The 16,096-nt window shown below is 43.9% G+C and overlaps 1 protein-coding gene across 11 annotated transcripts in view; it reads right to left on the reverse strand.

Moving 5' to 3' along the window:
- Positions 1–16,072, reverse strand: part of LOC128825101 (FK506-binding protein 15-like) — a 72,460-nt gene extending 56,388 nt beyond the window's left edge. For 5 of the 11 annotated variants that reach the window (XM_054007178.1, XM_054007181.1, XM_054007182.1 and 2 more), the window contains exons 1-2: positions 15,869–16,072; positions 7,199–7,311 (exon numbers count right to left, since the gene is read on the reverse strand). In XM_054007178.1, coding sequence (XP_053863153.1) covers positions 7,199–7,311; positions 15,869–15,921 — 166 coding nt within the window. In that variant the 5' untranslated portion in view covers positions 15,922–16,072. Of the gene's footprint in view, positions 1–7,198; positions 7,312–15,854 lie in introns of all 11 variants that reach the window. The other 6 variants (XM_054007187.1, XM_054007180.1, XM_054007177.1 and 3 more) reach the window with 3 other exon arrangements.
- Positions 16,073–16,096: the final 24 nt, after the last annotated feature.

Consider the following 16,096-nt stretch of genomic DNA (forward strand, 5'->3'; position numbering starts at 1 on the left):
CCAAATATGAGCCCCAGGAGGATACAGGATGGGTTGCAGAGGATTGCAAGGGAGAATAGGAACCGAGAGGACTTGCAGCCAGAGGGAACAGGGGATAGACCGGAGAATCACACCATCACCAGGAAAAGGCAGGTCGACATGATTGGGGACTCCTTACTGGGGAAAAATAGACAGGCCTTGTAACCACAGCAGATCCAGAGAACAGAAGAGTGTGCTATCTGCCAGGTGCTAAGATATAGGATGTGGACCTGAGGCTGAAGAGGATCCTAACGGGAGTGGGAAAGAATCCCCGGACAGTCCTTCATGTGGGAACAAATGATACAGCTAGATTCTCACTGGAACGTATCAGGCTGGAGAAGACGTTTATGGAAATCAAGGCTCAGGTGATCTTCAGTGGGATTCTATCTGTTCCTAGAGAAAGGCAACAAAGGTGTGACAAGATTATGATGATCAACAGATGGCTCAGGCAGCGGTGTTATAAGGAGGGCTTTGGAATGCATGGCCGCTAGGAGGCATTCATGGACAGAGGATTGTTCTCTTGGGATGGACTTAACCTGAGTAAGGAGGGAAATAGACTTCTAGGATGGAGGCTGGCACAACTGATTAAGAGATCTTTAAACTAGGAATTTGGGGGAGATGGTTGGGAGATGACCAGGTAATCGCCATGCCGGATTTTAACACTGAGAGGGAAGAAAACGAAGTAAGAAAGGATACAGTCATGGGTAGGAGAATGGACAAAAGGAGGAAGGGTACTGTAGATTCTAGTCTAATAGGTAATACTGGCGGTAGAATGTCCGTGCCTAATCAGGTAAAGAATGTGAGCGAGGCTAAACAGCAAAAATTAAGATGTTTGTACTCCAATGCGAGGAACCTAGGTAACGAAATGGAGTAACTAGAGCTACTAGTGCAGGAAGTGAAACCAGATATTGTAGGGATAACAGAAACATGGTGGAATAGTAGTCATGACTAAAGTACAGGTATTGAAGGGTATGTGCTGTTTAGGAAAGACAGAAATAAAGGTAAAGGTGGTGGAGTAGCATTGTATAGCAATGATGCAGTAGACTGTAAAGAAATAAGAAGTGATGGAATGGATAAGAGTCTGTCTGGGCAAAAATGATATTGGGGAAGAAAGCTACTAGAGCCTCCCCTGGGATAGTGCTTGGGGTGTGTATAGACCGATTTGGATATGGATAGAGACCTCTTTAATGTTTTTAATGAAGTAAATACTAATGGGAATTGTGTGATCATGGGAGACTTTAACTTCCCAGATATAGACTGGAGGACCAGTGCTAGTAATAATAATAGGGCTCAGATTTTCCTAGATGCGATAGCTGATGGATTCCTTCACCAAGTAGTTGCTGAACCAACAAGAGGGGATGCCATTTTAGATTTGGTTTTGGTGAGTAGTGAGGACCATTAGAAGAAATGGTTGTAGGGGACAACCTTGGTTCAAGCAATCATGAGCTACTTCAGTTCAAACTGAATGGAAGGATAAACAAAAATAGATCTGTGACTAAGGTTTTTGATTTCAAAAGGACTAACTTTAAAAAAATTAAGAAAATTAGTTAGGGAAGTGGACTGGACTGAAGAACTTGGGGATCTAAAGGCAGAGGAGGCCTGGAATTACTTCAAGTCAACGTTGCAGAAACTATCAGAAGCCTGCATCCCAAGAAAGGGGAAAAATTCATAGGCAGGAGTTGTAGACCAAGCTGGATGAGGAGGCATCTCAAAGAGGTGATTAAGGAAAAGCAGAAAGCCTACAAGGAGTGGAAGATAGGAGGGATCAGCAAGGAAAGCTACCTTATTGAGGTCAGAACATGTAAGATAAAGTGGGAAAGGCTAAAAGCCAGGTAGAGTTGGACCTTGCAAAGGAAATTAAAACAAATACACCTCTACCCCAATATAACGCGACCCGATAGAACATAAATTCGGATATAAAGTGGTAAAGCAGTGCTCCGCGGGGCGGGGCTGCTCACTCCGGTGGATCAAAGCAATTTCGATAGTACGCGGTTTCACCTATAACACGTTAAGATTTTTTGGCTCCCGAAGACAGCGTTATATTGAGGTAGAGGTGTAGTAAAAGGTTCTATAGACATATAAATAAGAAGAAAACAAAGAAAGAAAAAGTGGGACTGCTAAACACTGAGGATGGAGTGGAGGTTAAGGATAATCTAGACATGGCCCAATATCTAAACAAATATTTTGCCTCAGTCTTTAATGAGGCTAATGAGGAGTTTAGGAATAATGACAGGATGACAAATGGGAATGAGACTATGGAGGTAGATATTACCACAAATCGAGGTAGAAGCCAAACTCGAACAGCTTAATGGCACTAAATCGGGGGGGTCCAGATTATCTTCATCCAAGAATATTAAAGGAACTGGCATATGAAATTGCAAGCCCATTAGCAAGAATTTTTAATGAATCTGTAAACTCAGGGGTTGTACCATATGACTGGAAAATTGCTAACGTACACCTCTACCCCAATAAAATGCGACCCGATATAACACTAATTCGGATACAATGCGGTAAAGCAGCGCTCCGGGGAGGGGCAGGGCTGCGCGCTCCAGCAGATCAAAACAAGTTCGATATAACGCGGTTTCACTTATAACGCGGTAAGATTTTTTAGCTCCCGAGGACAGTGTTATATCAGGGTAGAGGTGTAGTTCCTATTTTTAAGAAAGGGGAAAAAAAAAAAAAAAAAAAAAAAAGTTATCCGGCTAACTACAGGCCAGTTACTTTGACATCTATAGTATGCAAGGTCTTGGAAAAAAATTCTGAAGGGAAAGTAGTTAAGGACACTGAGGTCAATGGTAATTGGGACAAAATACAACATGTTTTACAAAAGGTAGGTCGTGCCAAACCAACCTGATCTCCTTCTTTGAGAAGGTAGGTAACAGATTTTTTAGACAAAGGAAACACAGTGGACCTAATTTACCTGGATTTCAGTAAGGCATTTGATACAGTTCCACATGGGGAATTATTAGTTAAATTGGAAAAGATGGGGATCAATATGAAAATTGAAAGGTGAATAAGGAACTGGTTAAAGGGGAGACTACAACGGCTCAGACTGAAAGGTAAACTGTCAGGCTGGAGGGAGGTTACTAGTGGAGTTCCTCAGGGATCGGTTTTGAGACCAATCTTATTTAATCTTTTTATTACTAACCTCGGCACGAAACGTGGGTGTGTGCTAATAAAGTTTGCAGATGACACAAAGCTGGGAGGTATTGCCAATACAGAGAAGGACCGGGATATCGTACAGGAAGACCTGGATGACCTTGTAAACTGGAGTAATAGTAATAGGATGAAATTTAATAATGAAAAGTGCAAGGTTATGCATTTAGGGATTAACAACAAGAATTTTTGTTATAAACTGGGGACACATCAGTTGGAAGTAACAGAGGAGGAGAAGGACCTCCAAGTATTGATCAAAGGATGACTGATAAATCCGAATTAAAGTCGTAGTGTAGACCAGGCCTATGAGTCACCAATGTGATATGGCTGTGAAAAAAGCTAATGGGTCTTGGGATGTATCAGGCGAGGTATTTTCAGTAGAGATAAAGAGGTGTTAGTACCATTATACAAGGCACTGGTGAGCCCTCATCTGGAATACTGTGTGCAATTCTGGTCTCCCATGTTTAAGAAGATTAATTCAAACTGGAACAGGTATAGAGAAGGGTTACTAGGGTGACCCGAGGAATGGAAAACATGTTTTATGAAAGGAGACTCAAAGAGCTTGGCTTGTTTAGCCTAACCAAAAGAAGGCTAAGGGGAGATATGATTGCTCTTATAAATATATCAGAGGGATAAATACCAGGGAGGGAGAGGAATTACTTAAACTCAGTACCAATCTGGACACAAGAACAAATGGATATAAACTGGCCATCAGAAAGTTTATACTTGAAATTAGACGAAAGTTTCTAACCATCAGAGGAGTGAAGTTCTGGAACAGCCTTCCAAGGGAAACATGGGGTGCAAAAGACATATTCAAGATTAAGCTTGATAAGTTTATGGAGGGGATGGTATGATGGGATAACCTAATTTTGGCAATTAATTGATCTTTGACTATTAGCAGCAAATATGCCCAATGGCCTGTGATGGGATGTTAGATGGGGTGGGATCTGAGTTCTACAGAGAATTCTTTCCTGGATGTCTGGCTGGTAAGTCTTGCCCACATGCTCTGGGTTTAGCTGATCACCATATTTGGGGTCAGGAAGGAATTTTCCTCCAGGGCAGATTGGCAGAGGCCCTGGAAGCTTTTCACCTTCCTCTACAGCATGTGGCATGGATCACTTGCTGGAGAATTCTCTGCACCTTGAAGTCTTTAAGCCATGATTTGAGGACTTCAAAAGTTCAGGCATAGGTTTGGGGTTTATTACAGGAGTCGGTGGGTGAGATTCTGTGGCCTGTGTTGTGCAGGAGATCAGTCTAGACGATCATAATGGTCCCTTCTGACCTTAGAATCTATGAGTCTCCCTTTCGCAACTTTTCCCATCAGTATTTGTTCTTGTAGGTTATTGTGACATCTTAGGAACTACTTTTTACAAATAAATTCACAATTAGAATAAATTTGTAGGCCCAACTATCAGTGCTTAACTTAAAGTCAATAGGCATTAGACACATTTAAATATCTGGCCCTTAGTATACACATTTTGGTCCCATCAAAAATTGAAGTGATTTAAAACAAGAACATGCACCTTTAAAAATAAATAAATAAATAAATAAATAAATAAGCCCGCTGCTCTCTGATGAGGAAATTAGAACCTTATATTTCTGGTGGGCAGGACACTAACTTGATGTGCATGCACACCTTGATGCTCTACATGATTCAACTGATCAGGCAGAATATTGAAATATAACAAGACAGGGTTTTCTGGACCTCAAAGAGCAGAGCTCACTTTTAATACCCAGCCTAGTCAGAAGAACAAACATGACCTTCAGCATGCTCAGTGCAAAGGCACATGCATAGTAAAATGCGTGCACCTTTAATAATTCGCCTACTTCAGGCACTTTTAACGCCTCAAAACACCTTATGTTTTTACTAGCAGCTAGACAACCAATACAGATAAACTAACGGAAACAAAGCTATCCACATTTGCTATCTGGTCCAAGAAGAGGATTTCCCAACAGCAAGCTAAGCAGAATTATAGATGCCTTAAGAGTTTATAATGGAGAACGCGACACAAAGTTAGAGGGCTGCAAAGAGCCATTGAAACACAGACCTGGGCCATCTTCAAGCAGCTCATTATGTATCAGCTGACAGCAGCAATTATTGGTATTAGGCAGCATGAAGACACTGTTCTCTGGCCTAGGCCTCAATCTGCAGCAAGCAGATTTATGTATTGACAGTTCAGAACCATGCAAAGTTGTCAGGAGAAGGTGTTAAAGTTTTGGCAGTTGGTAACTGAGAAAACAGAAAATAGTCTGGCATTTCAAGATTCAAGCCTTAGCCGGATGTTTCTGGTGAACTACTCAGCAATGAAAGAGTTAACATTGAAATTTAAATTGCTGTCTTAGGCCTGGTGGGGGGGGGGGGGGGAAGGAGGGTGGAGGGGGAAAAAAAAAACGAACTAAGTTACGCAACTTCAGCTACGTGAATAACAGCTGAAGTCTATGTACTTAGATCTATTTATCGCTGTGTCTTCACTGCGGTAGGTCGTCTGCCGACGCTCCCCCGTCGACTCCACCTACGCTTCTCGCTCCGGTGGAGCACAGGAGTTGACGGGAGAGCGCTCGGTGGTCAATTTATTGAGTCTTCACTAGACGCGATAAATCAACCCCCACTGGATTGATCGCTCGAGGTAAGAGTAGACATGCTCTAAGTTTCATAGTTCCCAGGCCGTTGAGACAATTGGGGCACTTCAGAGTTGTCAGATTGAGTCTGCAGACAGCTTGAAACTATGAGACAACCTTGGATTTTTTAATTTATTTACATTTAGTTAATATTTTCAATGCTCTCTTTAGCACCTTGAAGACTGGAAACTTTAAGCGAGAGCTTATACTCCTGAGCACTATTTTATTGCAAGAGACTGTGGTAAATTCCAAGGTATCTTAAAATACAAAAGGCCCTGTCTACTGCTGTAGGTTATTCACTAAAAGACTAAGTTAGTTTGCTGTTAGTCTTGACCTTAGTTCTCTTTTCTAGCCAGCAACACACATGTCTAGAAGGTTTGCTATTCACACGTGTAACCCAGTTGTCATGGGTTCACAGGGTCTGATCTATGCCCTTGCCTGTAACCAATCCCTTGGGAGGGACCCCTTTAGTGTGACAGACTCCAAGGTTCCACACAGTTCCAGAGGGGCAGGCCCATGGCCTCCACAGCTCCAAAACTGGGCCGTTGGGTGCTTGCAATCCCTCTTAGGGGCTCCCGGAAGCCAAGACAGACAACTGTATGAGACTTGTTCTGTACCTTTTCTCAGAGCAATGCCTCTCAGTATGTATTTGCAGCAACATCAGGCAGCTGCAAATACGGGGGGAGGGAAAGCTCAGTGGTTTGAGCATTCGCCTGCTAAACCCAGGGTTGTGAGTTCAATCCTTGAAGGGGCCACTTAGGGATCTGGGGCAAAAATCAGTACTTGGTCCTGCTAGTGAAGGCGGGGGCTGGACTTGATGACCTTTCAAGGTCCCTTCCAGTTCTAGGAGATAGGATATCTCCATTAATTTATTTTTTTAGCTTTTTCAAAACAATGTAATAATTTGTTAGTCACCTGGGATAAGGAATCTGAAAGTCCTTAGATCTACATAGAGAAGCAAAGGTTAAGACAGCAAATTCTAGGGCACTCTTGAGACATGCTGCTGTAGCAAGCATCTTTGCTTCCTTTCTGTCTCTATTCCTTTGTCTTAGCCCCACATGAGAGCCACGTGTCTGTGAGTTTAGCTCTTACCACAGCCACCTAACAGCACTGTCTCCAGCTCAGGGGCTTTGCTCTGCTTCCCTGAGAGCAGAGTAAGATGGTGAATTTCCTTCCTCTGAGGTGTTGGTTGCGAAGCGTGAATGTTCCGAGCACTGGGGTTTCCATTGTATATTCTAGATTTTCCCGTCACATGTGTAGACTTTGTTCAGTTTGTTAACACTTTGTCCCATCCCTTCTCTTCACACTCAGTGCATAGTGCCGCAAAGCCCAGAGGGAAACTGAGGCATGGATAAGAATAATAAAAATTGCTAGAATTCACACATTCATCACACCAGTTACTTACTCGCTGCTGCTTGGCCTTTTTTAGGCTGTTTTGGTGCTGTATATTGGAAGAATTCATTTCCATGGACTGATACTGTCTGATCCAATCCAAAGAGAGAGGCCAATCTGGCGCTGCTAGGAGAAAATAAATCATTCATTTTGTTTATGGGACAGTTTTCTTGATTTTTTAAAGAACAGGGAAGTTGCTAACTTTAAATTATACCAAGATAAAAGTGTCATTTGCTGTTTTAGAGACCCGTAGTTGAATTGAAATAAAATAGCTTAGTACTGACTAACTGATCACTAAATTTGGAAAAAACTGGAGTTTTAGATGCACAAATCATTTTAACTATTTGTAGTGGGGATTATAGAGAACAACCATTTTGTTATGCTTCCCCAAACCTAATACACACTCAAGATTGATTTCAGAGTGGTAGCCATGTTAGTCTGTATCCGCAAAAAGAACAAGGAGTACTTGTGGCACTTTAGAGACTAACAAATTTATTTGGGCATAAGCTTTCGTGGGCTAAAACCCACTTAATCAGATGTATAGAGTGGAACATACAGTAGGAAGATTATATATATAATTTGTTAGTCTCTAAGGTGCCACGAGTACTCAAGACTAAGAGAACAACAAAACTGAATTGCTCCATATAAAGATGCACACTGATATACCCCAGGGCCCTCAACTGCAGACATTTATAGACAATGGAGATACAGGAGTTAAGGATGTAAAGCATTTTTTAAACACAAGTTTTTTTAAGAAAGCAGAGAAGAGATTAAGAGCATTCCCTTTGAGTGCTAGAAACCAAACAGCAGCAATCTAGATAAAGAGAATCAGAATGAATCATAGAATATTAGGGTTGGATGAGACCTCAGGAGGTCATCTAGTCCAATCACCTGCTCAAAGCAGGACCGATTCCCAACTAAATCATCCCAGCCAGGGCTTTGTCAAGCCGGGCCTCAAAAACCTTTAAGGATGGAGATTCCACCACTTCTCTAGGGAACCCATTCCAGTGCTTCACCACCCTCCTAGTGAAATAGTGTTTCCTAATATCCAACCTGGACCTCCCCCACTGCAACTTGAGACCATTGCTCATTGTTCGGTCATCTGCCACCACTGAGAACAGCCGAGCGCCATCCTCTTTGGAACCCCCCTTCAGGTAGTTGAAGGCTGCTATCAAATCCCCCCTCATTCTTCTCTTCTGGAGACTAAACAATCCCAGTTCCTTCAGCCTCTCCTCATAAGTCATGTGCTCCAGACCCCTAATCATTTTTGTTGCCCTCTGCTGGACTGTTTCCAGTGTTTTCCACATCCTTCTTGTAGTGTGGGGCCCCAAACTGGACACAGCATTCCAGATGAGGCTTCACCAATGTCGAATACAGGGCAACGATCACGTTCCTCGATCTGCTGGCAATGCCACTACTTATTCACTGTTGACTCATATCCAGCTTCTCGTCCACTGTGATCCCTAGGTCCTTTTCTGCAGAACTGCTACCTAGCCATTCGGTCCCTAGTCTGTAGCAGTGCATGGGATTCTTCCATCCTAAGTGCAGGACGCTGCACTTATCTTTGTTGAACCTCATCAGGTTTTTTTTTGGCCCAATCCTCTATTTTGTCTAGGTCCCTCTGTATCCGATCCCTACCCTCTAGTGTATCTACCACGCCTCCTAGTTTAGTGTCATCTGCAAACTTGCTGAGAGTGCAGTCCACACCATCCTCCAGATCATTAATAAAGATATTAAACAAAACCGGCTCCAGGACCGACCCTTGGGGCACTCCGCCTGAAACCGGCTGTCAACTAGACAAGGAGCCATTGATCACTACCCATTGAGCCCGACGATCTAGCCAACTTTCTATCCACCTTACAATCCATTCATCGAGCCCATACTTCTTTAACTTGGCGGCAAGAATACTGTGGGAGACAGTATCAAAAGCTTTGCTAAAGTCAAGGAATAACACATCCACTGCTTTCCCCTCATCCACAGAGCCAGTTATCTCATCATAGAAGGCAATTAGGTTAGTCAGGCACAACTTCCCCTTGGTGAATCCATGCTGACTGTTCCTGATCACTTTCCTCTCCTCTAAGTGTTTCATAATTGATTCCTTGAGGACCTGCTCCATGATTTTTCCAGGGACTGAGGTGAGGCTGACTGGCCTGTAGTTCCCCGGATCCTCCTCCTTCCCTTTTTTCTAGACCTCCCCCACTGCAACTTGAAACCATTGCTCCTTGTTCTGTCATCTGCCACCACTGAGAACGGCCTAGCTCCATCCTCTTTGGAACCTCGCTTCAGGTAGTTGAAGGCTATCAAATTGCCCCTCACTCTTTTTCTCTGCAGATTAAATAACCCCAGTTCCCTCAGTCTCTCCTCATAAGTCATATGCCCCAGACCCCTTATTTTCGTTGCCCTCCGCTGGAATCTCTCCAATTTGTTCACATCCCTTCTGTAGTGGGGGGGAACAAAACTGGATGCTACACTCCAGGTGTGGCCTCACCAGTGTCGAATAGAGGGGAATAATCACTTCCCTCGATCTGCTGGCAATGCTCCTACTAATACAGCTCAATATGCCGTTGGCCTTCTTGGCAACAAGGGCACACTGCTGACTCATATCCAGCTTCTCATCCACTGTAACCTCCAGTTTCTTTTCAGCAAAACTGCTGCTTAGCCAGTCGGTTTCTTCCTTCCTAAGTGCAGGACTCTGCATCCCATGATTCTATGAGTTCACTGGCTAATGGCTAAAGACTGCTTACTATCGAATGGATATGATTTTATTTTTATGGTTAAGTAAATATTAGTACGATGTAATGTGAGCAACCCCTATTATTCGTAGTGTTCATCCCTAAAAAACTGTAAGAGCATACTTATTACTGTATCAAGGATTTAACGCATAGCTGCTTTCAGTCTTTGAAGACAGCCTCATTTTCAGATGTTAATGTACACCTATTACCAAACAAAACTGGTGTGCAAGAAATACCTCTTTAAAAATTAGATGTAATTAATATTAAAAATCTTGTTTTTTCTTGACTGCATTACCACTACCACCTTAGGGAACTAAGGGTGGAAGAGTGTTGATCTAATTTACTTTGCATCTTTCATACTACAGGTTTACTTTGAAGTTTCACAATTGAACTACTCTAGTCAGTTTCATTACTACTTCTCTTCCACAATGCTGCTGTGGTCTAGGCTTGCAATGCTTCCCTCCTCCAGCACATTTCATTTAGAGAAGGGGTAGGCAACCTATGGCACGGGTGCCGAAGGCGGCATGCGAGCTGATTTTCAGTGGCACTCACACTGCCCAGGTCCTGGCCACCAGTCTGGGGGGCTCTGCATTTTAATTTAATTTTAAATGAAGCTTCTTAAACATTTTAAAAGCCTTATTTACTTTACATACAACAATAGTTTAGTTATACATTATAGACTTATAGAAAGAGATCTTCTAAAAATGTTAAAATGTATTACTGGCAGGCGAAACCTTAAATTAGAGTGAATAAATGAAGACTCGGCACACTACTTCTGAAAGATTGCCGACCCCTGATTTAGAGTTTACATCTGACATCTCAATTGTATGAATGAAAGCCTTACACACTTTAAGTCTGTTTCCTGCTCCTTGGGGGGGGGGGGGGGGGGGGGGGGGGGGAGGTGTGTGTGTGTGTGGGGGGGGGGGGGACAGCGAAATCTATCAAAGCAAGGAAACTTCATGATTTAATGTATTTTAATGTGTACTTTGGTATTGTAATGCACAGTTTAAGAAACATAGGAACAAAGGGTGTTTAGGAGCACAGTCCAGCAAACTATAAAATGTACAGCCTTGATAACTTTTTACATCAGAGAAAAGGCAAAAAAGATATTTTTTCCTGCCCAAGTAACATCCAGCAATAAAATTAGAATTGTAATGAATTCTTTGACACCACTCCTGCCCTAAAAGTTCAATTCTTTTCTTTTTCTTTTTATCACATTCATATTCTTTGATTCTAAGGGCAGAAGGAACCATTGTGATAATCTAATCTGACCTGCATAGCATAGGCCAGAGAAGTTCCCCCAAAATAATTTTGAACCAGAGCAGATCTTCTAGAAAAGCACCCAATCTTGATTTAAAAACCGCCACCTTATTTCCTGTTTGAATTTGTCTAGTTTCTACTTCCAGCCACTGGCTCTTTAGAACGTTGTCTGCTGTATTAAAGAGCTCATTATCAAATATTTGTTCCCCACACAGAGACTTATAGACTGCAACCAACCTTCTATTATTAAGCTGAACAGATTGAGAACTTGAGTCTATTACTAAGGTCAAGAAGATTTGGCTTATACTGTAACTTTATTTCATACTGCATTTTAGAGAGAAAACATTGCTAGACTTCCTTCATTTTAGTGAACTTCCATATTAAATGGATAATAGAAAAAAAAGAGCTATTAGTCCATTATGAGATCAGAAACTCAAAAGGCTTGTTCTGAATTGCAACTGAGAGTGTGGTATTATGGCTGAGGTTCAGTTTTAAGTACAGATTGTGAGGTTTCAGCTACCACCAAGGCCTTGGCTACACTTGTAGCTGTACAACGCTGTGCTCGTACAGCTGAGTAGGGAAAGCGCTGCCGTCTGTCCACACTGACAGCTGACAGCGCCGTGGTGTGGCCACACTTGCAACATTTGCAGTAGTGTTGGGAGCAGTGCATTATGGGCAGCTATCCCAGCATTCATGTGGTTGCTATGTGCTTTTCAAAACGGGGGGGGGGCGAGGGGGTGGAGTGTGACAGGGAGTGTGGAGGGGGAGAGAGAGAGTGCTTTTTGGAGTGTGTCAGCACTCTATTTTGCAAGTTCCGAACTCCTGGCCCCCTGCTCATTCATTCACTCACTCAACGCAAACAGCAAACGGTTTGCTTTTTTTCTGTGGTATGAGCTTTGAAACCGGCACTTCCACATTCCTGCAGCCGGTCACAACAATGGAGAGGATTGGCCACTTCACAAGGTGATCAGTACAGCGCTGCAGGTTGATTCCTGGTACACACTCACAGGGGAGAGTCATAGCCACACCGCTGTATGTCTTATGCTTCTCAGGGAGGTGGAGTACCTGCAGCGGTGTACCCAGGGAGATACAGCGCTGCAAGTGCCCTGCCAGTGTGGACGGGGAGTGAGTTACAGCACTGTGGGAGGCTTTACAGCGCTGTAGCTCGCAAGTGTAGCCAAGAGAATGTCTATAAAATCAAACTACCCCTACGAAAACAAACTCACAGATTTCCTGACAAAGATATTCCAGGCTCCATGTTTCCGACAGCATGCCCTGAAAGGTCATTTTCTGTACACTGTTTTTCTAACACTATTACAAATTCTGGGGTGAGCCCAAGCTTTATTGCGGCTCTCTGTGGAATGTAGTACCTCAGCATATTTCCCCGCAGGAAAAGCAGTAGTAGAAACTGATTTTAAACAGCATTTTTTTTCCACAGCAGTGATTTTCTGAAAGCACATGTGATCTTCTAAGTAGAATATTACAAACAACTGATTGCCATTTGTACTTGAGAAGTTTGTGGGAAGAGGGGATTAGTGTTCAGCTTTTTTTTTTTTTTTTTAAATCTACAAAAACTAAAAATGGAAGAGAAACTTAGATGGGTCACAAGTTAACTTCGTTTGCAAACTCACAATTAACCTCATCACAAGACCATCACACCCTCCTGACTCCACTTCCTTTTGAAAATAAGGAAGCAGCAACAGGACTTCTAATATACGGGCTTGTCTACACTTACTGTACACTACAGCGATTGATCCACTGGGGATCAATTTAGTGCGTCTTAGCAAGTCCAGTTACATTATTCACGTAGCTGGTGTTGCTTAACTTAGGTCGACTTAACCCAATAATGTTTTTCTGTGAGAAAACTACGAGCACCACAGAGCCAACTCTGCATGTAAGGGTGGCTACAGGACACAGGGAGAAGATAGATACCCTAAATAAAAGTGAATTATAAAATAAACTCAAATGACCTTTAGAATAAAGAGACATTTGTGAGTAGATACACTTTGGAAAATAAGGGCATCAACCATACTGGATTTGGTTTAGAGGGATCTAGTACTACTCCTTTTTCCATTGGGAGCCAGTGAGCAGCATTGGAACTGCCAACCCAAAAACCAGATGTCATGATAGATGGAACTTTCCTTTCTCAATCTACCATGTATCTATCGTACTTGTGTGTAGTAACTGAGCACCTCACTCTTTTAGTGCATTATCCTTACACGCAACCACACCTGTGAGTTAGGAGAGAGAGTGCTATTATCCCCATTGGGCAGATTAGGAATGGAGGCACAGAGAAACTGAGGGTATGACTACACCGTAGTTGGGAGCATGCCTCCAGACCAGGTAGACAGATTTGCGCTAGCTCCTCTTGAGCTAGTGTGCTAAAAATAGTGCAGTGGATATTACGGCATGGGCAATGGCTCAGGCTAGCCACCTAAGTCCAAGTGCACACACCCCACCCCACCAACTGAGCTCAGGTAGCTATCCCAAGCCGCCACCTGTGCTCCACCGCCACACTGCTATTTTTAGTGAGCTAGCAGGAGGAGAGCTAGTGGAAGTCTGACTACCTGGGTTGGGGGCACACACACAGGCATTCTTAGATCTCCCAAGTCACAGGCCCTTGGACCATATTTCCTCATACAACAAGGGGGTCCTCTAAGAATTTTCTCCTCAGGGGGAAGACAATTGTTTTCCATTGGGAGCCAGTGACCAGCACTGGCACTGCCAAACCAACTACCTTATCTCTCTACCTTTCAGTTGACAATTATTCTGGATCATTGCCCATCTCTAACACAAAGGGTCACTGTAGGTACCAACAAGATTTCCCTAGTATGGGATTTAAAATGAGGAGGGTATTTCACAACATTGTATTCTCAAATAGTTCTGTCTGCCCTGGAGGAGTACTTAAATGATACTGCTCTGACTGCACCAGAGCTGCCTTCTCCTGGTTAGTGGTTAGACAGAAGTCCTGCTGCTGTATGAGGACTGGCAGCATGAGCTCTTTGCTTCCTTTGTAGCCCAACTTACTGAAAGGCCACATTTAATAATGAGCCAGGTTGAGAATGCAGTTTTTATTTATTAACACACTCTCTCTCTGAAGAGCACTTTTCCACTTGCAAAATTTGACCTGTAGTTTCTTATTTTGCGACAACCTTGCACCAGCAATTCACAATAGTCTGAACTCAAAGACATAGGGCCCTAAATCTCCCTGCAGAGTTTAAAGAGCAGGGCTTCGCTACCACTTTTAGTTAGTTCTGAATGGATATAATGCATATACAGCATGAAGCAATAGTGAAAGTCATGGACTTTTTCAAGTAAAGATCAATGATCCCAGAGCAACTGCTAGAACTATTAAGCTGCATCATATGAAAAAGCCTATATAATCTTAGATTTGTATAGTTTCTAAAAACAGGATCCTGCCACTCATGAATGTTTTTCCTTAGCATATTTTAAGAGATTTCTAAACAAAAGCAGCCTTAAAACAGGAGGCTGAAATACATTCCTTTATCACTTAAGGAAAGAGTCAACATTATGGACTTCTTAGCCATTTAAACAAGAATTCTTCCAAGTCATCTGTAGCTGTAGTTTCACTTCTAATGACCTGTCATTTTCTTCCCCAGAGTCAGGAATGTTGAAAGACAACTGTTCAAAATACTCCTCTGATTACAGTATCTAATGCAGCCCTTGGAAACACAGTGGAACAAGACTAGACTTTACTCGGATATCAAACATTTACAGTGAAGCTGAATGAAAGTGTCCTACCATTTCAATGCACTGAAGCAGTGTGCATTTTGCAATTCCATTTATAGCAAGCTTACACTTATGGCCTGCCTAGACTAGTCATTTCAAATGGACTGTTGCCATCTCCAGATAAATACTGTATTTGTAATAGACACTGGACTAGAGAGTGAAGCTTTGAGAGAAGTTACTTCATTATAAAAAGGATCTCCCTTCAAAGCATGTTGTCAAAGTAACTGGCTGCCAAATTCACTCCTTCCTTTGCCCGAACTTCAGGAATCCACAAACACATTATATGGGTCCTTCTAGCCACTCACCAGGCTTACACCAACAACTAAGATCGGAGAGCAGAAAAGCAAGTCAGCCAAAATGAAGGCAAAGAGCGTTAAGATTCCAGTTTCAAGTTGCTAACGGGCTGGTTTTACAAGCAGCAGCGAAAGGACAATGCTAACGCGGCAGCCCCTCGCGAAGGATTACTAGCGCTGCGGCGATGCTGCGACACTACGGCTGGCGCCAGGACGACCTCGGTACAACTCCGCTGTTAGAGGCCCGGCCGACAGCCCCACGCCGGAGCCGACTGTGCCACTGAGCTGTCCCGGAGCGGCCAGCCAAGGGCCATGCACGAAGGGAGGAGGAGGCGGCCCGGCCCGGCCCCCGCTGTCAGTCACTCGTCGGGGGAAAGGGCCAGCCCCACGACCCGGCAGAGCCCGTGTCCGGCCGGCGATTTGGGACAGGAAGCGAAGCAGGGCAACAGGGGTGACTACAATGACCCCGTGCGGCGAATACCGGGCGCGGGCAGCAGGAGCCCCTAGGCCTGTGGCTCGCGGGTCACCTCAGACAGGCCCGTCGGGGGCCCAGGCCAGGGAGCCAGCGCGAGCGGGCAGGGAGAGTTGCTGGCCCCCCGCGGGGTGGGGGGGGGGCGGGGGTTGTCAGACCCACCCAGGGGCGCTCACCCTCCTGTAGGGGACAAAAAATCCGCGTCATCCTCCTCCGCGGCCCCGAACATGCTGATTCAGGACGGGCGGTCTCAGCAGCCCGGTTGCACTCGGAAGCCGGACAACAGCCAAGGCAGCTCCAGCGTGTGTCGCAAAACAGTCGCCCGGCAGCACCTCAGGACTCGTTTGCTTTCCAGCGGGGCCTGGGGGCGGGCCTTTGCCACACTGACCAATAGCGCCCATCCC

Source organism: Malaclemys terrapin, chromosome 17 (genome assembly GCF_027887155.1).
Source record: "Malaclemys terrapin pileata isolate rMalTer1 chromosome 17, rMalTer1.hap1, whole genome shotgun sequence".
Classification (NCBI taxonomy): Eukaryota; Metazoa; Chordata; order Testudines; family Emydidae; genus Malaclemys; species Malaclemys terrapin.